The following is a 27,611-nucleotide window of genomic DNA, read 5'->3' on the forward strand; positions in this document are numbered from 1 at the left end:
GGGAATTGAAGGGGAAAAGGATCCCTAAATAAATAATTTTTTCTTCAGCTGATGTCCACCACAGTTGTTTTTTTTTTTTTTTCTTCCTCTCTGTTTAAGCCAATTACTTTTACTGAATTACAACCACATGCCATTAAGGCCATTCCTTTATTATTTTGCACCAGTCTGCAGCCTAATCTGTTGTCTAATTGTTGTCTAAATCTGTCTGAAAATTGATCAAATATTTTTATTTTTTATTTGGCTAGTTAATAAAAGCCCTACAACAAAAGGAGCCAAGTTTTGATCAAAAGAATGATGTTTTCAGGATTACGACTGTAGGTTGTTGTTGTGTGTGTGTAGTGAAGGAAACTTTGAAAATGGAGACGATAATCCACATTTAACAAAAGAGGTAGAAATGCATGAAATATACGTCCAGTAGCAGACATGCATGTAGCAACTGTCTGACTATCTGCAAGCTAACAGTCAGGTGTATGTTGGGCAGCCAACATGTGAGCCACATTTAAAGGAAAAAATTGAAATAACCTCAACTGATAAAGAAAGATTGGAAATTAGTATTCAAGTATTTATTTTTCATATTTTGGCTTGGTTCTTTTCCGTTTTCTCCTTTGTTTTCAGGCGAACGTTTGGCCAAACCAGAGAGAGGCAAAATGAGAGTCCACAAAATCTCGAACGTTAACAAAGCTCTTGATTTCATTGCCAGTAAAGGAGTAAAGCTGGTTTCTATTGGAGCAGAAGGTAAGTGATGTCAAATTTAGCAATTAACTTAAAATCACATGACTTTCTTGAAGTTTGTTTATTCCACACATTGTCATCTATTGATTTTAATCAGCTGAGTCGATTGCTCCAGATGTAGATATCTACATGACGTTGCCACAGACCTGTTCTCTCTCGCTCTCGTTACCATGGCAGGGCCGCTGGCTGCTGTGCACTTTAATGAGATCCTTATTCCTTAGTCTCCTGGTAGAGGTTGTGCTTTCAGTGCATTTTCTGAGCGTAGATCTCAGGATCAGCAGTTCCCCTCAGGACTCGATGCTGCACATTGTTCAGCACAAATAACTTGGGGATGTCCGTCTTCCTCCCATCAGAGAGTAAACGGGAATTAATGCTCCATCTAAATATCTGTCTTCCTTCCTTTTTTACACTTTGCTATTTTCAGATCAGACATTTACATGTGCATGTTTCAGCAAACCCAGAATGGCTCTAAATGATCTCAAAATATTTGAGGTTAGCAAGTATGCAAATAGTCTTTGCTTTTGCATACAGATTTTTAAGATGTCAGATATTGGCTACAGAGATTTATGCTGACAAAATAAAATGAAAGAAAGCAGAAATTTTATTGAGCTGCTCAAAGCGTCTGAAGGCTGTTTTAAAACATGTTCGGGTTAGTCTGGATGACCCAGATTTCACTGTCAACACTTTCTCCTGAGAGTTAAGAAGACATTAAAACAGATGTTTTAAATGGTGTTTTCAGTGCTCTATGATTACATACAAATATTTAACCAAAACTATCTGTCTGGCTTCAATTGCTCAGAGGAAACATGTAAACATCTGCTTTGAAGAATATAAACTCTTATAGATTACTCACAGTCCAGGAATTATTGTGTTTAGAGAGTCAAGTCTGCTTCTAGAGACAACACTCAGTCAGTTGGGTCTACTGGTTTAGCCAGCAAATATCAGAGAAATTATATCACCTCAAGACTTCATCCACTAGGACGTGAGCTGGTGATTCTTTGAATGCAGGTTGCAGCTGATGCAACCACCACGCTGCTAACATGACTGTCACTGAACAATCAGAGGCCGTCCCCACGGAGCAGAATTGCTGTAGCAATCCACCCTTTCATCCCCACGAAGCCGGGAACTAGCCCCCATAAAACCGATCATGTCTGAAACCAGGTAGCAAGGTGGATAGGTTTGAAACCTCTACCATCTATGTTCCATGAGGACGGCATAGCCGCAGAGCTGGAGGATATGACGTCAATGTGACAAAGACTCGCTGATTCTTCAGCGCGTAAATCCTCAACCATCTTCTCTTCTTCCAATGTGAACTTCCCGCAACACACAGTTAGCCTTTATCTGCGCATGCGCTACATCTTGTTCAAACTCCGTCCGAGCCGCAGAGTCCGTATCCACTTTTAAGACTAAGCTAAAGACTCAGTTGTTTAAGGAGCATTTCCACATTTAGCTTAACTAAATAAGCTAGAAAGATTTGTCCAGCCTTTTGGCTCAACCAAGCACTGAAGAAGCTGCGTGCACTTATGCCCAAGATGATATTGTGTGATGAAATCATGCACTTATGACCATGTTGATATTGTTTGATGAATGAATCGTGATCCTGTATTTACTTAAAATGACGACAAAAAAAAAAAAAAAAAAAAATTTAATTCACTGCACTAGCACTACATGACAGCACCTAGGTCCAACTGGACTCAAAAGTGGTCTGACACTTAATTATGACGTCCCATCTTGTTTGAATTCATGCTTGTGTTGTTCTTGCTCTCAAATGTAAGTCGCTTTGGATAAAAGCGTCTGCTAAATGACTGTAGAATAGAATAGAAGAGAATAGCTTTGGAGTTACTCTTTAATTATTATAGCGCCAACACACAGCCTTGCAGTATGTACAACAGCGGTTTTGTAGGGATGGTAAAGCCTTTCTTCTAGTTTTCGCCACCATTTTCACACCTGAACCGGCTTCAGCGCCATGTGGACAGGCAGCAAAGTGCTTGTAGGGATTATGCTACAGAACACAAAGATCTACGATCAAACTGGAACAGCCTTTGAAGTCATATCATCCATTTCTGCTCCTCATCACCAGATGATTAACTTATGTGTTGCATGTTTAAATCTTTAATGAGCTCCGATATAAAAGCATTTCTTGACAAAACTCCTAAAATTCATTACATAAGACAATAAAGCCAACACATCACTATATATATGAACATCATTCCTGATTTTAACTTCAGGGACTCCCTTCCCCAGAACAGAAATGTCAGGAGAAGCGGTGTCCGCTCTGCAGGGATGCGAACTGCCATTGGTAGACCCTGGTATTGGTATATTTATATATAGTGATGTATAGTATATATTTGGAACTATTATGATTAGTTTAAAAATTTACCTAAAACATATTTTGTGGAGGTTCAGATGTTGGGACAATACAGACTGCTTCAGAAGTAGATCTTTCATTCAGTGGTGGTTTCAGTTACTCCAGGTTACATCCATCTTCTTTGTCTCCTTGTTCTTTCTTCATCTCCTCACCGCTCCTCTTTATGTGATGTCTTTTAACCAAACAAACCAGATGTAACCAGGCAACAGTGATCGTAAACAGAGGAAATGGAAGAGCAGTTCTTGTCGTAACATGGAGCATGATGTTTTTTCACTTTCTCAATAGTTTTCATTTGGAATTCAAATGAACCAGTATTTTTCCTCAAGATATCAAGACTGTAACTTACCTAAAGTTGACACTGATTGTTAAACAAAATTATACAAAAATTATACATTTGTTTTAATTGCTATTTTAATTTTCATTACAGTGGAGAGACAAATTAATTGGAGCTCTACTGTCCTGTACAGTTTTCTATGAGAGTTTCTAATCCAGACAAGCATTCCAGACAGATTAGCCGCCTGGAATCTCCTCCTAGTCATCCAACCCAGCTCCCTGCTAGCTGTGGTATGGGCAGTGGAGCTGGGACAGGACTAGCTGAAGGCTCAGGCCTACACAGCTCATCGGGGGGCTTGTTCTGGGTTAGGGATGAAAGAGAGAGAGCAGGGGGGTATTTTCAAATGGAATTAACTGGATTTGCGTTCCTCCCCCAGGTGGATCAGTCATGTTCATTAGAGCTAATCTCAACATGATCTGCATGTGTCACCCTCAACCAGCGAGCCCGACTTTTTCTACCTCCTAATTCGATCTGAGCGGTCTTTCACACCAAGTTACATATCCAGACATCTGACTGGCATCTCGCACTCCAAGCTTGTCCGTCACAGCTGAGCTGCCGTGCTCAAAGTCTTATTGGATTAGACAGAGAAACGAATGATTATTGAAGGCAGGCTAACAGGGTGACCTGTTGAAGGGGATTTTCATTATCGACAATGCTGAGATGACTGGATGCGGGCTGTTCATTCACAGCCGTCAGCTGCAGGCACATTGACAACTTAGCAGGTCTATGATCAGATGATTGAATCCTTGCTCATTTCATTCATGGAGCTCAGCTGTGTCCTGCTTCAGTTAGCCATCTGTTTGTACTGCGATTAAACAGCCTGTTCAGGACCAGAAGGACTTTATTATCATATGTTAAAAAAAAATTCCAGACATTTAATACATGGTTGTAATTATCAACAACAAGGATGATAACAAATGTAATTGGTTCTAAGCCTGAGGGTAACCCTGGTTACCACATATTAAATTGATGAAAATGTTTGAGTTGGGCAGGTCAGCTCTTAAGAGAGAAAGGGGGGGCGGGAATAAAATGAAAAATTAATAAATAGATACAATTTTAAAAAAATTAATAGAGAAGATTAAAAAAAATGGAAAAAATGAAAAAATAATAAAATAAAATCCATTTATAAGATCCATTAATTAAAGAACCCCAAACATTGTTATCTAAAAGATCTTTATTTTTATCTCTCATGGTCTACTGGAATAATTTTACATGCTTTAATGTTCAAAGTTACATAATTTTCTCTTCATTTGTACTCATGTCCTCCAATATTTTGATGTCTCATGTCAATTTTAATTTGTCTCTAGTAAATTAGGACTAATGCACTTTGGCTTTCAGTCAGATTTGATCATTTTCCATATGAATTATCAGTAGTGAATAAATATTCTCCCCTACACCACGTGTTCCCAGTTCTCACTGATGCCTCCTCCTCGCATCAACAAATGATTCTTTGTCCAGTCATACAATAATACATATTTGCCATAGTGCTGTGTATTAGCCCAATCTGCAGTAAATTGGCTCCCACAAACCTCAGTAAATCATATTTAATCATTCATTTAATTTAAAAACCGGTTGGTAAATTTGATTCAAAATATCAACTCTGTGGGTTAAGTTTACAAATATGAGCAAGAGATGCTGTTCCTGTGATCCGGATGTCTGAATTCCTCCACAGAGCTGACTGATACATTTAGAGCTATGGCACGAAATGATGGTTTACTAGTTGGAAAAGAAATTGGCCCATTGTGAGCTGTGTGATGCAGAATTAATTCTGTAGTACTGTGTTTGTATCTGATCGGTTTATAAAAACCAAATGCTGCTAGCGGTCTGACGATGGCTGATAGAGAAACGAAAAGAAACAGTGCACAAGTAATTAAAAATATTGCTCCACAGCAGCCATATTAAATAAATTGCCTGTATTACAGTTTGTCTGCATTCTTTTATCTGTAATTGTAAAATAATTAGTCATCAGAGCTGTGAAAAAATTGGCAAATGCTAATTATTTTAAAATGGAAGATAATCTGCCCCATTAAACAGCTGACCAGTAAATGCATCTAAGTTTCGGCCATAGAAATTATTTGTAGTGAAGGACTGAAGATGTAACTAAATGTAACAGCCAGGAAATCTGAGCTTATTATGATCAAATGAACTTGAGGTTCATGAAAATAAAAAAAAAAACCTGAAGGTCTGGACAGTTTATAGTGAATTAGTCAGAAGGGCTTTGAGTTTGCTATAAACTAGCCAGAAATATGTGGGAATTGCTGGACTTTGTATCATTCTTCCTATGGGAAATTTGGAAATCAATGGACCCCCAGCCACCCAGACAAGGATGATCACCTGCAGACTAAACAGGCAGAGCCCCCAGTATTGAGGATTCCATACTGGGAAAAACACGGGGGTTTAAAATGTTAAACAAAGCACAAATAAACCTAAAAACTAAAAGAACAGATAGGAGCAACAAAAATAAAATAAGATTAAATAAAAATCTAAAGCACAAGTCATTAAAATTTTATTTAAGAGCTAAATTAAAAAAAAAAAAGTCTTGAGCCTCTTCTTAAAAACTTGGACAGTCTCGGCAGCCCTGAGGTTCTCTGGCAGGCTGTATCACAGGCGAGGGCCGTGGGGGTGGGGGTGGAACGAGGCCTCGCCGCAGGTTTAAGCTCCGACCTTAGAAACCAGAGGACCTCAGGGTCTGTGAAGGTTCATAATTTAAAAGCATGTCTGATAAATAAGAAGGTCCAAGACCATTAAGAGAATCTTAAAGTCAATCCTGAAACGCACTCGGAGCCAATGCTGCGATTAAAATGTGTAATTTGTTCCCGCCCTCTGGTCTTTTTGGAAAGACCACAGAGATTACAATAAGCTATTCTACTAGAAATAAAAGTATGCATCATCACCTGAGTGCTGGAACGAGAGTGTAATGGGCGGACTCTTGATGTTTTTAAGATGATAAAATCCTGTCTTTGAAACATTTCTAATATGTACAAAAATCCAGCTCAGAGTCAAAAACGACACTCAGATTTTGACACCCAAGTTTTGAAATTTTTGGTAATCTCTCTTGTTTTCAGGTCCGAAAATAGTTTTTGTACTGGTTAAGTTGTAGGAAGTTTTCTACCATCTAAAGTTTTTTTTTTAAATTTATTTATTTATTTTTATTTTGTATTATTTAAATACTGAATAAAAACTTTTCTATAATTTTACTATAAATAAAAGTGGTAGTTAGATACAGAATGGTTTATCAGGAATGTTTAGGCCTAAATTACTCGTCTTTAAAAGAGGCCTCACTGCTGCAGTTTTACAGGCAGATAGGAAGACTCTCGTCTGAAGAGAGTAATTTACTGTGTCTAAAAGCTCAGGCTCAAATAAACCATGAAGTGTTTTTAAAAGCGATGTGGGAATTAGGTCTAAAAGGCAAGTTGTGGACTTTAATTGGGAGTAAACTTGAACAAAGCATTTTTGCATTACCCGGGACAAAATTCTCCAGTGTTTCCTTGGGTCAAAACAAAGCTTCAGCTATGTTAAAATCAACATTTTGTTGAGATAAAAAGCTGGATCTAATAGTGCAAATTTTACTTAAAAGTGGTCTGCAAAGTCATAATGTTCAGCATCTGATGGCCGCATGGAGGACTTATTAAAATGTGTTTATTAAAACATCTTTTGTTTTTTGGGATTATTTTTATTGTCTGAAATCAGATTGGAAAATTGTTTCATTGCAGATTTTAAGTTTCTTGAAAATGTCTAAATGAATAGTCAAAATATTTGATTTCCTCCATGTCTTTTCTGCTCTCCTGCAATTTCTTTTGAGGTCTTTGATTCTTTTTTTTTTTTTTGTTTGTTTCTACAGTGGTGTGGGTTTGGATTGCATAATTTTGGTTTTAAATGGAGCTTTAGCGTTAATGGCTGACCTCAGTTTGCTGTTACAACAATCAACAATGAAATGACAGGCTGCAGGTAAAATCTGAGCAGGAGTTTGGGATAAAATATCAGTAAAACTTACAGCCACCTCAAAGGTTATATATTTCTTCTGCACAGTTCTCAGCGTGTTGGATTTTAAAAAATTTAAAAACTCCTTCATACAAGGATCAGAGCTGTTCTCAATGTGTAAGTTCACTAGTTACTCAAAATACAAATTTTAATATTTATATTAAAAAGTCAGAATTCTTGTATAAAACAGGAAGGAGGTTTGGGTGGTCTGTGAGCTATAACACATAAAACAAGTGGGTTGCTAAAAACAAAAGCATGATGTTAAAATAAAGAGTAATTATTAAAAGGAGTTATTTTTGCTAAAACTGGGCTTTCAGAAATAAATACAACTTTTACATCGATCCCAGCAAAGTTTGTACTCACTGGGCATGTCTGGCAGATTTAAAAACATAAGTTATGGCTACTAAATGTGTAAATTCTCTGTTCTTGTTTCAGAAATTGTAGACGGTAATGCTAAGATGACCCTGGGAATGATCTGGACTATAATCCTCCGCTTCGCTATCCAAGACATTTCTGTGGAAGGTAGAGTGTGTGAATCTGTCTACTTGTTTAAATATACTTGTGGAAAGTTGGACAGCTTTGTGTGGCCCTTATCGGGTCTGAATTGGGTTAAAAAGGGGTCCAGGATTAGGTTTAGGCCTTCATTTCACTTTGTAAAGGTCAATGTGAGAAGGGCTGGGGTGATGGATTATCTCTTTGGTGGGCTCTCACAAATGCAAAAACGAAATGTATGTGTTGGAGCATCTCCACACACTTTGTATTCATTTGCTGTCTTCATTTGCAATTAAAAACACTTTTCTTTGACGCAGCGTCTCAGCATTTAGATCTTTGTCACACATCATATTAAGCTTAAATAAGCCACACAATAGGACATATAGACTTGAAATAATGGACATTGATTTGAATATAAATGTTAAAGACGTGAGGTGGAAGTGTTTCTGAGATGGTTCATCCGTTACAGTGTAATCCCCTTTAAACGTCAACTATAATCAGTCTGTATTTGTACAGCTTAAAATTTCCAAGTGGACCACTGAGCATTTTACTTCTCTGTGAGGCAACAGCACAATACCAACCACAATATCCACTACTAAACGGGGATTAGATGAGTCAGTCACAGTGAAAAGATGAGAGTTCCTATAACTTCACTATGATCCCTTCTCCACCAACCACAGAGACATCAGCCAAAGAGGGCCTCCTGCTGTGGTGCCAGAGGAAGACCGCACCCTACAAGAATGTCAACATCCAAAACTTTCACATCAGGTAGGCGCTTCACGAGGACAACAAGTAACAGATGAGGCGTTCACTGACCTGTAGAGTTGCAGGTGCAGATTGTGGAAGTAGGCACACAGACATGAAGAGTTAGACAGAAGCAGGGAAGCGATGTGCATTACCAGGATTGCCATCTCAGTGTAGTTATTTTTCTAAACTTCATTCATTTCATTGTTTAAACTGCTCAGTCATTTCTACATGAGTTTTTTTTTTTTTCTTTTGAGGAAATTAACTCATCATGACAGTTGTTAAAGAACCATGTAAATGGCCTTCAGTCACAAGTGTAAATTGCTCATGTGTTCATAGCAGCACCAGACAGTGGCTTTCCCTGTGTTACAAATACATGCATATGAAGTTTCAACAGTTGAAAAATCCAGGAATAAAGCACATAATATGTAGAAAATAAAAAAAGTCTTCGAAAGATTTCTCAGAACTTGCTTGTTTTGGACACAGCTGATATGGCAGCATGTAGCTTAACTTGGTTTAACTTCTGTTCAAACATCAGGAACAGCAGGTGTGTGCTACCAGCTCTGGACTGCTGGGGGTTACTTTGTAAATTTTCTCTTCTTTCTTTTTCTCTATTTACGGCAAACTCAGAGAAAACTGAATTCCTGCAAAACTGAAAACATTTGGTCATGAAGAAACCCAGAAGCTGACAACACTTGGACATGGGTGTGCAGACCTCTGATCTGATACTGTGAAAAGATGTTAACTTGTGTAATACTTGTGTATATTTTTTAAATGTAGAGTCTGTGCAGGATTCTTAGTTTCTGGATCCAGACTTTGGCCCTGATATTTTGTCTATTGCATCTCAGCCTTCCAGTTTTTTTTTTTACTGGAGGACTTTTCTACACATAGTTGGCATCACAGAGTTAAATCTGGGCCAAAGAAACCAAAGAGAAAGCTTGCAGAGTTCATTTAAGATTCATGTCTAAGTACCCAGTTTGATACTTGGTAGCTTTTTCTGTGTGGATGTCTCTGCTTTACTAAATTTTCCCAAGGTTTGATATTTAAATTTGGTTAGGATTGTTTGGAAATTGGACTTTGCGAGCACCAGGATTATATGAGCATGTAATTTCTCAAATTGCTCCTGACATGTATGTGAGGAGAGCAGAGGCCTCAGACAGCGCTGACGGTGAACAGAGCAGATCTTAAAGCAACAGAAAGCAGCCACGTCCTCCTAAAGCAGACCAACTGCGCCAGACAGGAGTGCTGCATAATATTCAGAGATATTTTTTTGCATGCAAACAATGTATCTGGTTAGTAGCAAATTGGGATTTAAAGATGAGAATTAAAACCTTTTTCTGGTGTTATTGTTTCATATCCATGAGGGGGTTGAGTTAGATCTGAATCCCTGTCACAGGATCCCTCAATGTGTGTTGCATTATTGAAAGGAGACCCCTGTGATGATCTGACATGGATGAAAGCTGAGGTGAGGAAAAAGGTGGAGCTGAGGTCATTTTAGAAGAAGGTAAAAGGAGAGAGGCAGACTGTCAGCATACAGTACAGACTGGGCCTTTGATGTGGGCTCTCTGTCAGAGATGATAGCAGAAGATGGGGAGTACAGAACATTTTTTCTGAACTTCAGGTATAAAAAGCTTTAAGCAGCTTTGAAAGCTCCTCTCATAACCTGTAGGTGCCTTTTATGGCAGGTGATAGCTTTCAATGGCATCATCAGTCAGTCTTCTACAGAGCTCCAGATGTACCATCTATGACAAGGATGTTACCACAGAAGGCCCAACTAAAAACACGGAAACAAACACATGATCACTGAGATACAGAAAATAAAATTAGTTTTCTACTGGATTTCCTACTGGATTTAAACATTTCTCTCCTTGTATTTTTAAAGTACATGTTTTGGATTTAACTTATCTGCCACTTGCTGTTTTCTTCAGTATTACTGTTTTGTTTTCTGGTTTTTGAAACCTTCAAACTTTATTTACATGCACAGGTAAAGTTATAAACCAGCTGTTGTGCAAAGTTCAGATGCATTTCCTTTACAGTTATAAGATGTTCCCTTAAATTCATAAAGTGGCTTGAAATGGCGACTCATAAACTGTATGAATTAGTGGAAGGTTGTTATTTGTGGGGTTTATTTTGGGGGGGGGGGTTCAGTGAAAACTTACAGTGAAACCACTTTCCAAGAAAATGACTCTAGAAAAATGAAAGAAAACCCAGAACCGTGGTACCGTGTCTGTTCAGTGTACGGACGTGTCTAAGTAGAAATTTGTTTCCCTCTGAACATGTTCCAGGGTTTGCTAATGGGCTACAATTTCCCATTTTGTTGTATCCTTGAAAATGAATTGTTCACTTTCCTACAAAACTTTTTTTCCCCTCTCCTTTTTGAACTTGCACGCAGAGAGCCATTTTCTCGTCTTGTACATCAATTCGTTTTATCCCAAACTCTCCTTTGTCTTAGAAAATCTTCCAGCAACTTGTTTCTATTAACCTTATTTTTCTTAGAACAAAAGAAATAAATGTAAGCTCAGTAAATATCTTTGAATCATTAAAAAGGACTTACCTCTTGTTGCTGGGATATGTAGGTGTTTTACATTAAAAGTAATTAAGGAGACTTAAGGAAGGGAAATATTTTCAGGATTAAAGGCAGATTCGTCTTACTTCCCTCATCTTATTGTGTTTCTCTTCACTTTCATAATTTGTCCACTTTGCTCTTTCAGCTGGAAGGACGGTTTGGGTTTCTGTGCACTCATTCATCGACACCGTCCAGAGCTCATTGACTATGGAAAGCTGCGTAAGGTGAGCACATTATTTCCTAAATTGACTCAAATCCTCTCTGGAAAGGGATCTATGCAGCTAATAGTTCAGCTTTCTGACGTAATAGGGGGAGAATGTTGTACTTTCTTTCCCTTTTCGTGCTGAAAAGATTGATGATCCTGCTGAACATTTTTTAATCACTCAGATTAAACGTTTGCTCCAGATTTGTCTGAAATTGTTGATGGTCTGCTGTTGACAGGATGATCCAATGACCAACCTGAACACAGCCTTCGACGTGGCAGAGAAGTACCTGGACATCCCCAAAATGTTGGACGCAGAAGGTGAGCAGGCAGGGAGTCAAACTGTAAAGCGATGAAGTGGAAAACGGACTTTCTCCTGTGTTAAGACCAAAATGTACCCTCTCTGAAGTGCTGTTCAGAAGCTTGAAAGTGTTCTGTAGGAGCAGTCCAACCCGCTTTCTGTCATTTCCTGCAGCCTGAGAGCTACGCCAGCTTTCAGCAGCTGTACACGGGTTGAAAATCTTCTCATGTTTGCAGAAGAATTGTGCTCAGAGAAAATTTGGCTTTAGAAAAAAGACCAAAAAAACAAAAATGAATGAGGCTCTGAACTGGACAGGACAGTTGATTTCTAGGTCTTCAGGTCTGATTTGACCTTATATGACTAACACGTTGTAAAAGAGTCACCTCAATGAAGTATATAAAAAGTGACTTCATCCGCTTTCTGAAAGCACATGTTTTGGTCATCACATTCTCACATGCAGCTGTGCACACAGGGACAGGCTATTTTCTACAGAATGTAAATATGCAGCTCTTTCTCTACAAATAAATTTAGCTGTATTGACGTCATCTGGTATGGACCCTCAGTGAGTAGCAGTAGACAAAAAGAAAAACAAAACTGCATTGCTATGACAACAACTGTCAAAGTTTAAATACAATCCTTAATAAAAATGGTGTTTATTTATCTTTTCATGGTTAATATTATTTGTAACGAACTCTACTTCCTGTTCCTTCAATCAGCTGTTCTCTATTCAACAACCTCCCCCCGTCCCCACCCTCTCCCGCCCCTCCATCCTCCATGCCCTCCCTGACCTCCTCTCTTCCTTACAGATATTGTGGGCACTGCCCGTCCAGATGAGAAGGCCATTATGACCTACGTCTCTAGCTTCTACCACGCCTTCTCAGGCGCCCAGAAGGTATCCGGGATGCAGCATCTCCCTCCTCCTCCTCTTCCTCACTCCCCCCTCTTCCTCCCCTTTTTTCTAGCTCGGTGTGTGTCTCCTAACAGTATCCTTCTCTCTGCAGTTCACAACACTCCCCCATGCAGGGGTCACTCTGCTTTACTTTCCGCATGGTTCACGCCACCAAATGCATGATGGAGCAATGTCGGTGTTCTTTGAGGCAACGAGCACAAGTGTGTCTCCAGTCTACCAAACACACTCCTGATTAGTGTTTTGTTTGGTTGAACAGAAGCTGATTGAAATGGGAGGTGTGGCGAAGTTTATCTGAACTGAATGATGATGATTGCCTGTGATAACAGCTGTGGTTGATACAAATTAGCTTGAAGTCTGCTACCGAGGGGGAGATGTAACCGTTTAAAAGGATGGCTACGTTCAGCCTCCAGAGCGACAGCCTAAATTGAGGGTGGAGGAATGAATGAAATTAAACCTGGCACTTCAAAGTCGAGCAGCAAGATATCGGTTCACTTTAATGGTTGTGTGCCGTCTGGCTTCAGTGAAGAATCTGTCTCCTTGCATCTCTGAAGGAAAGAAACGCTGCTTCGGACTTTCTGTCTCGGATTATGAACAAAAGTCTTCCCGTTTGACAGCTGTTTTGATGCACAGCAGGACACCTGAAATGGTTCTGTGGTCTTCCTCTCAGATCTGCAGACGTAATAGTTCTATAAAAACCAGGTTTATCTGAGAGGCCCAGCAGCAGAGATCATCTCACCACAGCTGTGTTTAAGCATCTCGCATGAAAAATGTCTGTTTGTAGCCAGAGGGCGGAGATTGGACACTTAAAACCAAGCTGCTGCTTGGATTTAGTGGCTTAACTTTAGTTAAAAAACTATCTACTTCTATTTTTGAGGTTAATAAATCGTAGACTGTATTTTAGTTAATCATCTCATCTCCCACTTCAAATACTGTAAAACAAATTTCATCCTTTAAGACCAAAAACCAACAAACCTGAGAGACTGGAGGCAACTTGTGACTCGTGATATCGCCCTCTGCTGGCCCTTTTGTCTCTGCACACTTTTACTCTCCATTTTTTCTCCTCTGCCTTCTCTCCCTTTCCTCTGTTCCCCGGGCAGATATCATTAGCACCTTGAGGCCAGATGAGAAGGCCGTCATGACTTATGTGTCGTGTTACTACCACGCGTTCTCAGGCAAACAGAAGGTGAGAAAACAATGGCTGCATACTTGTCAAACTGGCTAGTAGCGAATGACAGCCACTCTGATTTTGCTTTGTTTTTTTTAAACTTCTGTCATGTGATACCACTCTGTGGTCCAGCAGCAACACACCTGGGATGGAAATTAATTATATAGGTTATGTAGGTGTGGGTCTCTCATTGAGGTAATATTAAAACACACACATTTATTTTGTTGACGTCTTAGATCAGATCTGCTGAATTCATATTCTGTGCTTTTGAGTGTTATGAGTCCATGCATTTTTATTCCTGATAGGAATCCTTACTCATTCAGAGCTTCCTTATCTGCCATCTTTAAGTAGCAAATTGGATACAAAGCTCTTTCTCCATTCAACCTCAGTGCAATGCATTACTCCAAAGACATGTCAAATCTGTTCAGGGTCTGTCCAGAGAACAATAAAGATTTATCTCACACCCAGAATATCTGCTAAGTCTACTCTGTTTTAAATCTTTGTTAGAATCCATGTTCTAATGGAGCTTGTGGTTCTCCTGAGACACACGAGTCTTAAAGCTGCCGCTCTCTGGCACACACATTTGCAGTACTGGCACAGATTGCACATTGAAACTTGCTCCTCCTTTATTACCTCAAATTGCGCCCTGAGGGAAGAAATTTACCCATAAACACCATCACTCTTGCTGGATTGGTGTGTACGTGGAAATCCACACATGGGTTTTACAAAGCAGAGCTTCGTGTTTAGCAACCGTTTCCTTTCTGCACTAAAACCCAGAGAGGTTTTCATGGCCTGTTCTTATATTCAAACCCAAATTTTCTTAAAATTTACTGCTGAGTTCACTTTTTATATTCCTTTTATTGGATGAGAAAAAAGAAAATCCACCCTCTTTCACGTTTAAGGTTTTTTTTTGTATCAGTCCCAGGTGCTTAAAGGTCTCAAATCATAGTAGAATGATGGACCTTAAAACTTAAAAGAACTTTAGGAGCTTAATCCACAGAAAGTGACAGTGCTGATTAAAAAGTAGGTTAAAAACAGGTAAATACAAATGTTAAATATAAACACATGCATTTACAGTAATTAATAGTTGAGGACACAAAGCTTCCTGTGGCTTTCTTGGTCTTGGTCTTCAGTGATCTGTATCTCAGACCTGCCAGTAGGAGACTGAGCGGATGTGCAGTGTGTGTGGTGTCTGAGAACCTTTTATTGTAGTCCTTCTGTAGATGCTGAGAACTGGTTCCTGTGCCAGTCCAATTATTTTACTGCTTATTGTTATGATTTTATTTACTGGACTGATGGATGCTAGACAGTGAAATAGATTTTTTTTTATGTCCTGATATGTGAAACTGTAGGTGTGAAAGAGTCTTTTTCCATGACTGTGTGTGGAAAAAAAAAAAGATTCACACAAGTTTCAGTGTTTAAATGTCTGACATATGTGCTTTGCTCTCAAGCCCAAAATTTTACTGTTTACAGTTTTTCTCAGTGCTCCTATAATAAAATTTTGCTGCATGGCCAGTTTTTGTTTTTTTAGTAAAGTTCTGATAGACTCCGTGTGAACCACCTGCTCAGCATTAAATGAGAGGATAAAGCAGATCAAGTCTCAGGTGTTTCCCTCTGGAGGTGATGGAGAGCAAAAAGTGAGTGAATATTGGATTTCTTACATGGACAATAAAGCTCGTGCCCTTTAATTTCTAAATGTGGAAGAAGGTTATGATGGTGAGTTTAACTAAATCATAGATTGTTTTGACTAGCGTTTTAGAATAATCTTGTAGCCAGTTTAGAACACGACTACAGCTTTGGTAAATGGAGATGTTAATGTGACGTTTTATTTCTCCCTGTTTGGTGTAAATCAGGGAATATTAGCTGGAAATGCAACATCAATTAGTTTAAAAGTCTCTGTTTAAAAGTTTTCCAGGTATCTGTGATCCAAATAGACAGAAACTGGCTCTGTGCCATCACTGACTTCCTGGATGAATGGTTAGATTTTAAGCTATATTAATCTCTCCCTGTGGTGTCCCCTGTCTGCTAACTCTGATGTCAGAGCCAAGCAATTCATGAGAGAGGTCCTGGCTGTCGAGGCTCTCGGTCAACAGGCCCAGCGTTCAAACATTTGCTCACAGAAGCACAACCTGCACATCCTGGCTCTCCTTTTAAGGCAGCTTGTCTGCTGCTGGTGGAGCCCCCGGAGCACGTCTCCGACCGAGCCAAGTTTCCTCTGTGATCTTCAAAAAAAAAAAAAAGAAAAAGAGGCAGGATGCAGTCTTTCGTATGAGATGTCAGTCTCTGAACTGTAAAAGGGTTGAAAAGAGAGTTTAAAATGTTTCTCTGTAAAAGGACACTAATGCAAACCTTTTAAAGCAGCTCATTTCCTTCCTTTCATGGTTGAAAAGTTTTGTATCTACTTTTTTTTCTGTTCTATGCTTAAAATTTGCTGCATATTTTTCCAAAACTTCATGCATGCTGCTTCAATTCTGTCCTATTTTTTTTAATGGAAATCCTTCTCTCTTGTTTTCAGTGAATTGTTCTGCATTTTCACCTATAACACAACAAGTAAACAGAGGAAATGTTGCCATGGTAACATTGTTGGGCTCAAACCTTTTCAAAATAGTGGTAAAGATTCAGTGGCCAAGTAAAAGAAGTGATTTGCCACAGATGAGACTGTGGGCTTCACTCCTCACTCTCCATATGTAGGTGGAGGCAAAGATAAAGCACAGTTTGCTGCTGTTCTATAATTAGACGGCGGTGCAGAGAGAAAGGTGCCCCTACACCTGATGGCAGCGTGACCTACAATTTAATGTGTTCTTGTTGCAGCTCTGACTCCGTCCTGCTGGAAGCAAACCTCAAGCTTTGGTGACATTATCAGAACAACACAGACATAAAAAGCTGATCCAATTCTGTTTGTTTTACATCATTACTGCTGATCTTTCCAAAAATGATTCATTTGGGAAATTTGAGTGCTTCTGTGGGTGGTACAGATGGATGGTTGCAGTTAAATAGCAGCAGCATAAATTTATCCCTGTACCATGGCAGAGAATTCACTAGATAGATGTGCATTGATGACTGATCACCACTAAAATGTGCTCTCGCTCTGCTCTTCACATCACACTGTTTCTCCCCTCACCTTCGTCATTCAGGCAGAGACAGCGGCCAACAGGATCTGCAAGGTGCTGGCTGTCAACCAAGAGAATGAGCAGCTGATGGAGGACTATGAGAAGCTGGCCAGTAATGTGAGCACACCCCACTTTTTCCTATAATTGCCCTGCACTTCTCTCAGCCCTTTCTCCATCTCCCTTTCTGAGCCTTCCCCCCCTGCCTCCAATCTCCCGGGGTTGATTGTGCTCCGTTCAAGGCAGGCAGACAATGTAGCTTCCAGTCACAAACAAACATGTTTTTATTTTATTTCTTCATATCAAAGTCTAACAGGATTTTGCCTGTTTTTATCTCAGATAGAACAAGTTTCACAGAGCATGAGATTTTACAGCCAGCCAACACTTGGCTAATGGTGAACTGTAATTCCCACTTTTAGTAGATTTTAGAGATTTTTAGAGTAGATGGTTCTTCTCTCATCACGTTCTGAATCAAAAATAAATGGCTTGAAGTTTTATTTTTATTTTTCTGTAAAGACATGAGAGTAAAATAAATAAATAAATTCAAGTTTAAGCAAAAATTAATATTTATTTCCAAAAATGGTGAACTATTCTGTTAAGGTATTAGTGGATTGTTGTAGGTCAACATTTTAATAAAAGGACCGCGCTTTTTAAGGTATTTATCAGAACTACAGATGCACTTGAATGCATCATCCAGTAAAATGTTCTTAAGCTAAATGTAACTTTTAGGGGAAAAAAATAAATCTAATGTAACACAGATTTCCTTCTCCAAGAAATTTTTAAAAATAAGTGTTTTATAGTTGTTGTTTTTTTTTTTTAAATACTGACGTCATGTCATCATGTCCATTCATGCTGTGAGGTAAAACAAGTCCAAATCAAACATGTTCTTAAATTTGTATTAAACTGCAATGATTTATCTCAACCTTTTTTCATTTATCACCCTTTAAATACATACATTACACCGCTTTTTATTCCCTTCTGACTGCCGTCTTTTCCCTTTTTTTTTTTTTTTTTTTTTTTTTTGCTTGATTTTGCTCTGCTTCTCCTTCCCTCTTAATTTCCATAAACTTTGTTTTCCTCCATCTCTGTCCTCTTACTCTTTCCCCCTACCATGCACACACACTTGCACAAACACCATCAATATCCCAGCTGCTGGAGTGGATTCGTCGCACCATCCCCTGGCTAGAAAACCGAATGCCCGAGAACACCATGCAGGCCATGCAGCAGAAGCTGGAGGACTTCAGAGGTTACCGTCGCCTCCACAAGCCACCCAAAGTGCAGGAGAAGTGCCAGCTGGAGATCAATTTCAACACCCTGCAGACTAAACTGAGGCTCAGCAACAGGCCTGCCTTCATGCCCTCAGAAGGAAAGATGGTCTCGGTATGTTACGGTAGTTTGTGGAAGGATAAACTCATTCACAAAGAAATTCAATTATTAGAGTTTGATATTCAGTGTTCTTCTGGGCATAACTTGAAATATTTTTTGGGGGGAAACTTTAAAGGATAACAGCTGCAAGAGATACCTCGACTTATTCAAATGTAAACCTGTTAAATCTATTTCAAGTTTTGTGCTCTGATTTATTTTTTAAAAATTGCTTGAACCAAAAATTTGACAAAAAAATAAATAGAACAGGAAATGAAAAAAAAAGGCAGAAAAACTTAATCTTTTCATTAATTCACCTTTAGAGAAATAACCTCTGAACATAGTGGAGCACTCTCAAAACCCAGTTATGGTTCTGACACTTTACAGTAGTGTGGAGTCTTTAAAAACCCTTTTCTCAAAACACCGGAGAGGCTTGTTCTCATCTCATTTTAATTGAAGCATAATTCAAAGGATGTTTTATCCAAACATATGCCAAGAATGTGTGTTTTTAGTTGTTGATGGAATTTCGTTTGTAAAGTGATAAATGGATTTGTCCAAAATTCCCTATACAAAGTAAAAAAAACAAACTTCTCTAGAATAGCAACAAAATCAAAACAAAACCAACAATAATTTCTGAACCAAGCATTATTGGTATATATATATATATATATATATATATAATCTCATCTTTGCATGTTTTAACATTAATCTTTAGAAAACTTGCTGTAAAAAATGGTCTTCATGTAAACTTAAAAAATTTCAGTGATTGCTAATAGTCTTTTTTTTTTTTTTTTACCTGTTCATCTGCAGCATCTCACCTTAAAGCTGCTTTGACAGCTGCATCATCCAAACTTAACTCTAAATATTTATCAGGGGATTTATACCTTGTTTTACTCACCAAACCTGACCACATTTGTAGTCATAGTCTTATTTAGATGTGTTGTTAGCAAAACAACTTATTAACGTATTGTCCTTGTTGTTGTAAAGGACATTAACAATGCATGGGGAAACCTAGAGGGAGCTGAGAAGGGCTATGAAGAGTGGCTCCTCAATGAGATACGCCGGCTGGAAAGACTCGACCACCTGGCAGAGAAATTCCGCCAGAAAGCCGCCATCCATGAAGCCTGGACCGAAGGTACTGAACGTTGAAATGGATGCTTTCAAATTCTCAGTCTGAAGTGTAAATTAAAATAGAAATTCCTGCCTCTAAGTGTATCTATGTTAGCCTGTCAACATGTGTAGTAAGTTTACATCATGATAAATTCATTTAGCTTACCTGGAACATTTTCTGTCTACACCTGCAGGTAAAGAGGACATGCTGCAGAAGCGGGATTACGAGACGGCCTCCCTGTCGGAGATCAAGGCCCTGCTAAAGAAACACGAGGCCTTTGAGAGCGACCTGGCTGCACACCAGGACCGCGTGGAGCAGATCGCAGCTATCGCACAGGAATTAAAGTAAGAGATAAGAAGCGAGAGTCAGGGTGGAAAATGACGACCAGTTACAGCCCAGTTAATGATGGTGGATCTTTTGTGCTGTTGTCTGTTTTGTGCCCCAGTGAGCTGGACTACTATGACTCTCCAAGTGTTAACGCTCGCTGCCAGCAGATCTGTGATCAATGGGACATGCTGGGAGGTCTGACCCAGCAACGCAGTGAAGCATTGCAGGTGAGATGGGACCGAAAAAGAAGAGATGTCCTGGACAATCCTAAGGGAACCAAGACTAGAAAAGTTTTTTAAAGAGTCAAATATCTTACTTTATAGATCACTGTTTGTTTCCTTCTTTCAAGTTTCCGCAACCCTCCAGAGGCTGCTGAGAGTAAAAGTAATTTTACATTTAGAGATGAAATATAACCTCCAAACCCAGTTACAGTTTGCAGCTTTGTGAATGATCAAGAACAAACTCAAGCCTTTGTGAATTCCTAAAATATTAATTTTTAATGCTTAACAGAGAACAGAGAAGTTGCTTGAAACCATCGACCAACTCTACCTTGAGTTTGCCAAAAGAGCAGCTCCGTTCAACAACTGGATGGAGGGCGCTATGGAGGACCTGCAAGACACCTTCATCGTCCACACCATTGAAGAAATCCAGGTGAATAAAGACGGCTGAAGAGAAGAAAACCAGAGGAGGCAGTATTTTCCCTAAAATCGATGTAATACAGCCTCTGAATAGATATTTTCTTAAGGATTTCTTTAGTATTTAGTCCTGTAAACTGTAAATGCAAAAAGGCCATTGTTAGCAGGCTAAGCCTAGGTAAAGACAAGGGAAAACAGCCACTTGAGCTTTGCAGCATCATCATCTGCATATTATGTTCGTTTGATCTGCACAGCAGAACTTTTTTCACAAAAGATACTTTAACAGTCATATCTGGTAAAGTACAGGTAAATTAATTTCTACATTTAACTGTATGGCAGACCTGCAGTTGTGCACTCTGGTATTGTGGTTTACTGGACACCAAAAGAAGCTGGGCCAGACTTGATGTTATCATCTCCACATGCAGTAACAGGTCGAACTGCCTGCTGTAAAAATAAAAATAAAGTAAATTACACAAAAAAGAAACTCCAGGTTTCACCACAGTCATGCTGAGTTGCTGGCTCAAAACAGCCTTGCTCAACCTCTGTTAAGCCCTTATACTGTCATTTTTTTCAGTTTGAAATAATGGTTGTCTAAAGCCTGATAACGTGGACAGATTTTAGAGGCTTCAGTTTTCCTTTTCTGGCTCTTTAAAAGAGTGTCAACATTTCCAAGCTTAAAACTGATGATTATTTTTCATGTACACGTGGTAATGGGCTTTAAAGAAAGCACATTTGCAATAAACTGACATGAACTCATTTGCTTAGATTTGGTTATATTATAACCAAATCTAAGCAAATGAGTATAAAAAACGTGTCCTGTGGTTATGCAACAGCTTTAAATTACTCTCCCTTATAGGATTAATACAATATTATTCAATTAGATTCTATTTACTTGGGTATATACAGTATGTGGCACGGTTCGAGACTGAGAAGGTTAGATTGTCTTTGCTTTGCTTTTATATGGAATATCCTTAAAATGCTACAGTAAGAATACAGAGACAATACATTTTGCACAGTAGCAATGCTGAAAATAGATTTCTTTTATTAATGTAGCAGAAATAAGTCAATACTTATTAATTACACATACTTTGCTTTTGCGCTTTGTGTCTTAGGGACTGAGCACAGCTCACGAGCAGTTCAAAGCAACGCTGCCAGAGGCCGACAAAGAGCGACTGGCCATCCTGGGTATCCACAATGAGATTGCCAAAATTGTGCAGACCTATCACGTGAATATGGCTGGCACCAACCCCTACACCACCATCAACCCACAGGAGATTAATGCTAAATGGGACAAGGTAATATGCTCAGTACTTTTATGCTTTATCGGGTTTCATTTATTATTTTTTTTATGAATGTCTCATATCATATAAGTGATGGTTTAAGTCTTTCAGTCCTTCGCTGCCAATCTAATTAGACCTCTGATTAACTAAACATATGATAAAAGTTTTGGAAAACTGCATAAATATGGTTCAATGATTTAAGGTCTGGTAAATGGCAGATGGGTGAAGAGACAGTATGAAGGTTACTGAAACAGTCAGGAAAAGTTTGCTTGCTGATATAAAGGTTTTTTCATTGCTTTTAATATTTCAGTGTTATGCAGCATCCAGAATAATAAAGTGTATTTTGTTGAACACAAACAATTTGTTTAATAATTCAGAGAAAAAAAGTTTAGAAAAATAAGGCAAAGGTAAAAAGCTTAAAGGGTCATTCCTCGCTCAATTTGAAGTTCATGGGACCTTGAAAAATCCTAAAGCTCTACTCAAAAGACTTTTCAGCTAGTTGTCTCTTATTTTTTAGTTTTGTGCTAATTGTTAAATAATTCTTTTTACATTTCATCAGCTGCTCATTTTTCACTGGATTGGGTTGAAGTTTTCTCTATAAATTCTTGCAGGATTTGCTGGTTTGCTTCTTTGTCGTCTTTAGAAGCTTTTTGGTCCCATTCAGTGGAAAACCTGGCTGTCAAAATGGTTCTGGAGATTAAACATTCAATCTTTCCTCTTTTTGTATAGGGATCAATGAGGAGTCTTAAGCTCCTGAGATCATTTATTAATTCACCAATTCAAAGTCATCTTAAGGCACTTTTATTGACACAGTCCAATTCAGTAAAATTTATCATAGTGCAATTATAACCCAATTAAAACAAATCCATTACATGATCCAGATTAGTCCAGTTACCATAACTTTGTTCATAAAAACCAATTCATAAAAATAATTACCAAACAAAACAAGTTCATTGTGTCTTCTCTTCGATTAAATCCCACATCCTGAGAATGCACAAGGACGCAGACGACAGTGGAAAGGAAAAAACCTCCAGAACCTGATCGGATAAGGCCTCCATCTGCCTCGACCAGATGGGGGTAGAGAGAACAGGGCAGATGGGTCAAGCACCAAAACTCTAAACCTGGGATACTTACTGAGAATGAACAAGAGAGAGACAAATTAAAGACAATAATAACATCATATTTATACATAAAGAGAAACAAAAAAAGAAGGAAACAGAGAAAATGCAGCCTGTAACAGCATAGCTAAAGGGATGACTGAGGGTCACCCAAGCCAGCACTAACTACAGGCTTCATGTTTGAAGCCTAATGTTAAAGATGGAGGGGGGTGGAAAGCATATGGACCGATAATAAATGTAGGAAAAGAGAAGAATAATGCAATGGTTTTTTTTTCTTCATCCCGCTGCAGGTCAGGCAGCTGGTGCCGCAGCGTGACCAGGCTCTGATCGAAGAACACGCCCGGCAGCAGAACAACGAGCGTCTGCGCCGACAGTTTGCCAATCAGGCCAATGTCATCGGGCCCTGGATCCAGAACAAGATGGAGGTCAGTGTGAGCAGATCCAACAGGGAAGTGACAATTCAGGTTCAGAATAAGGGCGCAACGCTCTGTGGCATCACGTGGAGAGTTTTTAAAAAAACTTTTAGTTACTTTTCACAAGTTTGAAATCAGTACTGATAAAAACTATGGATACAAATATCTTGATGTGTTTGATCTGATGTTAATTTCAAATTAATCTTGACTTACATTACTTGAGTACACCTCAAATTAATGACACAACAAAAGCAGAAATGATATCCCTAATGAGTCAAACGAGGAAAACTGAGGTAAAGGCGTAACAGCCAGGCACTAGCTGGGACATTTTCCTGTCATGTCCTCTGTGTGTCTTTGCAGGAAATTGGCCGCATCTCAATCGAGATGCACGGCACCCTGGAGGACCAGCTGACGCACCTGCGCCAGTATGAGAAGAGCATCGTCAATTACAAGCCAAAGATCGACCAGCTGGAGGGAGACCACCAGCTCATTCAGGAAGCCCTCATTTTTGACAACAAGCACACCAATTACACCATGGAGGTAAGCATGACGAGGAAAAGGGATTTGTGCTCTCCCTGAAGGGGGAACCAAATGTTCTTAATGCCACTTCTCACTGAAATAATCTTCCATCTATTTAACACGCCTGTCTGACTTTGTTGGGCTCTGAAAACAATCTTGCTTTGTTGTGGTCTCAGCTTTCAGAAGGCTGTGGTTTGCCACAAACTACAAAACAACAGGTTGCAGTTTTCTTTCGCAGCCACAAGAAAATCTGTTTCCTGATGATTATCATGCAGTCTCCAGTGAACAACATAACTTTGTTTCTTCAGCCAAATGCTGGGAACCTAAGATCCTCTGTCAGACACTCGTAGGTGTGCGTCGAATCAGCTACTGAATAATGACTCTGGTAAATGGATCCCAGCAGCCATCTGCTGTGATTTAACACATTTCTTTATTTAAAGAAAACATCTTATGATGCTCTTGTTATACTTTTCTTGTCTTCGCTGTTGGAAGCGGTCCCTCTCTTACAAAGAACTCGACTGTTGTTTCTTTTTTACTCTGAACACTGATCATGTAGTTTATTTATTCATGTTCCATGCAAGCTGACATGCTGATATACAAGTCCTCATTTATTAATTCTCCCCAGTAACTACGATATTTAATCCTGCTGGAGTAAAAACAACACTAACGGGTTCTCTTATGAGTGGATATTTGTGGTTGTTTTATTAAGATTTGAAGCTTGAAGCTGAATGTTGATTACTATTAAAGAGATCATATTGTTGGTTTTGATAATTTCCTCGCATTTACTTACACAAATAATGAATATTTCCAGACTGCTTAGAAGGAAAGAAGAGGTGAGGAAGAACTGTAACTATGGGAAATTGGAACCAATTACCAAGTGAGAGAAAAGGACGATAAATGCATTTTATAGGCCTTATGAAACATTTCTGACTTGTCCAAGTAGTAAACTTTATGTTCCACCATGTCAACCCCATATCCCCACCTCTGAGACTCCTTCAGCAACCTTTTAAAACTTTTATCTTTTTCTCCTCTGCAGCACATCCGGGTGGGCTGGGAGCAGCTGCTCACCACCATTGCTCGCACCATAAATGAAATCGAGAACCAAATCTTGACGCGAGACGCCAAGGGCATCAGCCAGGAGCAGCTGAACGAGTTCCGGGCTTCCTTCAACCACTTTGACAGGGTAAGTATAGAATCACTGCGCAGAGAGTTGAGGAGAGGTCAGTGGATGGTACATCACAGGCTGCCGTGGGGAACAGACATGCAACAGGAAGAAAAACGCTGGTTGAGGAATAGTTTGACATTTGAGAAACGCATCTGTTCACTTTCTTGCAGACAGTTGGAATATTGACAACAATGGTCGTCGCTACTAAATAGTTATATTTAGCTCTTGTTAGATATGACAACACATCCATATGTACTTCAGGTGGACCTGGTTCCTGAGTTCACTTCATTAAATTCAGTGTATCCTTGTGGATTTGGGTCTGAATGATCAAAGAATGTGGATGTTACACACATGTTACATATATCAGGGTCTATGCTTAAAGAATAAAAAAAAGCCTTTGTTTGTGTGGATAAAATTATGTTTTTACAACTTTGTACAGGTTAAATTAAACAAAAACTAGTTATATTAATGTGCATCGTTAACAGGATATTTTGTACTATCAGGTGGATGTTTACTTCACTGTGTGACCATGAGGCCAGTTTGATTTCATTTTTGTTGTTATAAGTTCATGAGGGTCCTCTGCAGCTAACCATGCAAAGCCCAAAGATTTGCATCCCTATAGACATAGATGTGCAGACTTCATGCACCTGGATTCGTTTCTGTTCAGAAGAACAGCAAACAAGAACAGTGAGCAGAACAACTTGGCTGCTTGTTATGAGGAGGAGCATTTCTGTTAACCACATGTACATTGATTATGTGCTCACGCATGTGAAGTTTTGGTAAAGGTGACCTATAAGGTAGCATGTGCATGTCTGCAGAGTCCCAGTTTGGACATGCAGACATGGAAATAATCAACTCACCCTTCACAGTTGTCAAGGTTGCTCTGTGCAGGTATTTTTTAGGCGTTACCTGTGTTTCATTGTTTATTTGGTTAGAGAAAGAGAGAAAAATGTCTACTTGTTAGGCTTAGGAAAAGATGATGGTTTGAGCATCATCTATCACCAAGATTTTATTTTATTTTATTTTATTTTATTTTATTTTTCCCAAAACATTGGTGTTGTTGGACCAGGTGTTGTTGCCCTGGTAACTAAGTTATTGGATGAGAAGCCCACTATTGTCTGCCACCTCCATGTCCTTCTATATAACCAGACTCTTTTGCAAGTTTGTTGTTGGCCAAAAAAAAATAAATACACAGGCTATCCTAGCAAACTATTCCTTTGTCTATGACAAATAATGAACTGTGGCTCCTGGCTTGTTTATTTATTTATTATCTTGTTTTTTTTTTTTTTTTTATCTGTGTGAGATTTAAAACTGGTTTCATGGCAGGCACTTACTGTCTTTAGCCTTGCCTACTAATGAGCTTTGTGAGTGCTAAATTGTAAACTAATACAACCATCAACTAGCTTAATTTTCATCGTATATGCAGTACTTTTGATCATTTTCTGCAAGAAAGCAAATTAATGTGTTTCCAAATGCCAAATTGTTCTGCTGCGAATTTCTGCAAGTGCTTCTCATGTTGGATCACAAATTTTTCTTTTGAATACTTAGACTCCACCAGCAAAGAAAAGAAGTCAAGGTGAGAGAATATAAGTTATGGGTCCTTCAACGGTGCTTCAAGCAGGAAACACTGAGTCCAGCTTATGTGTGTGGAGTGTATGAGGATGTGCCGTGACCTTACCGCCTGGTGTGAAAAAGATTTGCTGCAGTGACACAACATTCATCTTTAAAGGCTCAAGCGTTTGCCTCAGTTAGAAACTTTTATCATACATTAAATCAAAATGAAACAAAACTGAACGATTAAATTTAGCTTCACATCGATTGCTGCTTCTATAAAACTCTGCTTACTTTGTCCCCCCCTATTCACTGAGCTTAATGTTTACCCCGAGGCAAACATGTAAGGAACAGCACCAATTATGGATGAGTTTTTATTTAGCTCCCTCTCAACTCACCATCACTTCATGCATTCCTCCACGGCTGCCGTATCATTAATAAATGTCTGGAGTCAACGGGACCCACAGGAAGTCAAATAAAGGCCTGGACTCGGTTTTATTTTATATTTACAGCGTTTGGCTTAACATTTGTTGGAAGCCACACAGGGAAAATGGATCAAGCTAAAGCAGCAGAAAGGAGTCTGTTTTTTTTCCCTGTTTATTTTTATATTATATTAATGTGTAAGAAAATTAAAACATTTTAAAAATGTGATAATGTCAGAAAATATCTCACTTTCTGTGAATAAACATAATTACTTTATTCAGGAAAAGTGCCAGATAAAATGTTTTAAAAATGGTTTGAATGATTCATCAGGCAATAATGTTCAACATTTCCTGATTTGAGCATCTCAAACATGAAGCTTTTCCATGTGTTGATTTGATTGTTGATTCAGTTTTAAAGAATTACAACTTTTGGTCTGACAAAAGATTCCCTTTAAAAGAAAAACAACAAAAACAAAGCAGAAGTTAATTTTTCTTGATTTTCTTAATTTAGATCATTATAAACTAATGGCCACATTTGTCCATAATAATAATTAAAGATAAATCACTATTTGTTATTTACAGTTGGCTAAATAGCAAAACCAGGAAAAAATTGCTGGTCATGTCTCACTAGATATGAATAGCTGATGGTTTCCTTCATTGTATCAGAAAAGAGATTAAATATGTACAAGTTTCAGAATAAACAAGTAATTTAACTATTTAATTCCTGGCTTAAAAGATAATGGGCAGAAAATGTAACTTTTTTTCTATCTGAAGTCTTATTTGGCTTTTTAACAATATGTACTAAT

The 27,611-nt window shown here is 38.7% G+C and overlaps 1 protein-coding gene across 5 annotated transcripts in view; it reads left to right on the plus strand.

The window, feature by feature from the left end:
- Positions 1-27,611, plus strand: part of actn1 (actinin, alpha 1) — a 59,164-nt gene that overhangs the window by 28,772 nt on the left and 2,781 nt on the right. For 3 of the 5 annotated variants that reach the window (XM_041971258.1, XM_041971261.1, XM_041971262.1), the window contains exons 3-18: positions 616-735; positions 7,851-7,937; positions 8,588-8,675; positions 11,363-11,441; positions 11,659-11,740; positions 12,527-12,612; positions 16,930-17,022; positions 18,052-18,282; positions 19,252-19,399; positions 19,569-19,719; positions 19,821-19,929; positions 20,213-20,353; positions 21,450-21,632; positions 23,026-23,160; positions 23,509-23,688; positions 24,704-24,850. In XM_041971258.1, the coding sequence (XP_041827192.1) occupies positions 616-735; positions 7,851-7,937; positions 8,588-8,675; positions 11,363-11,441; positions 11,659-11,740; positions 12,527-12,612; positions 16,930-17,022; positions 18,052-18,282; positions 19,252-19,399; positions 19,569-19,719; positions 19,821-19,929; positions 20,213-20,353; positions 21,450-21,632; positions 23,026-23,160; positions 23,509-23,688; positions 24,704-24,850 (2,060 nt within the window). Of the gene's footprint in view, positions 1-615; positions 736-7,850; positions 7,938-8,587; positions 8,676-11,362; positions 11,442-11,658; positions 11,741-12,526; positions 12,613-13,727; positions 13,814-16,929; positions 17,023-18,051; positions 18,283-19,251; positions 19,400-19,568; positions 19,720-19,820; positions 19,930-20,212; positions 20,354-21,449; positions 21,633-23,025; positions 23,161-23,508; positions 23,689-24,703; positions 24,851-27,611 lie in introns of all 5 variants that reach the window. The other 2 variants (XM_041971259.1, XM_041971263.1) reach the window with 1 other exon arrangement.

This window comes from Melanotaenia boesemani, chromosome 20, assembly GCF_017639745.1.
Source record: "Melanotaenia boesemani isolate fMelBoe1 chromosome 20, fMelBoe1.pri, whole genome shotgun sequence".
NCBI classification, from domain to species: Eukaryota; Metazoa; Chordata; class Actinopteri; order Atheriniformes; family Melanotaeniidae; genus Melanotaenia; species Melanotaenia boesemani.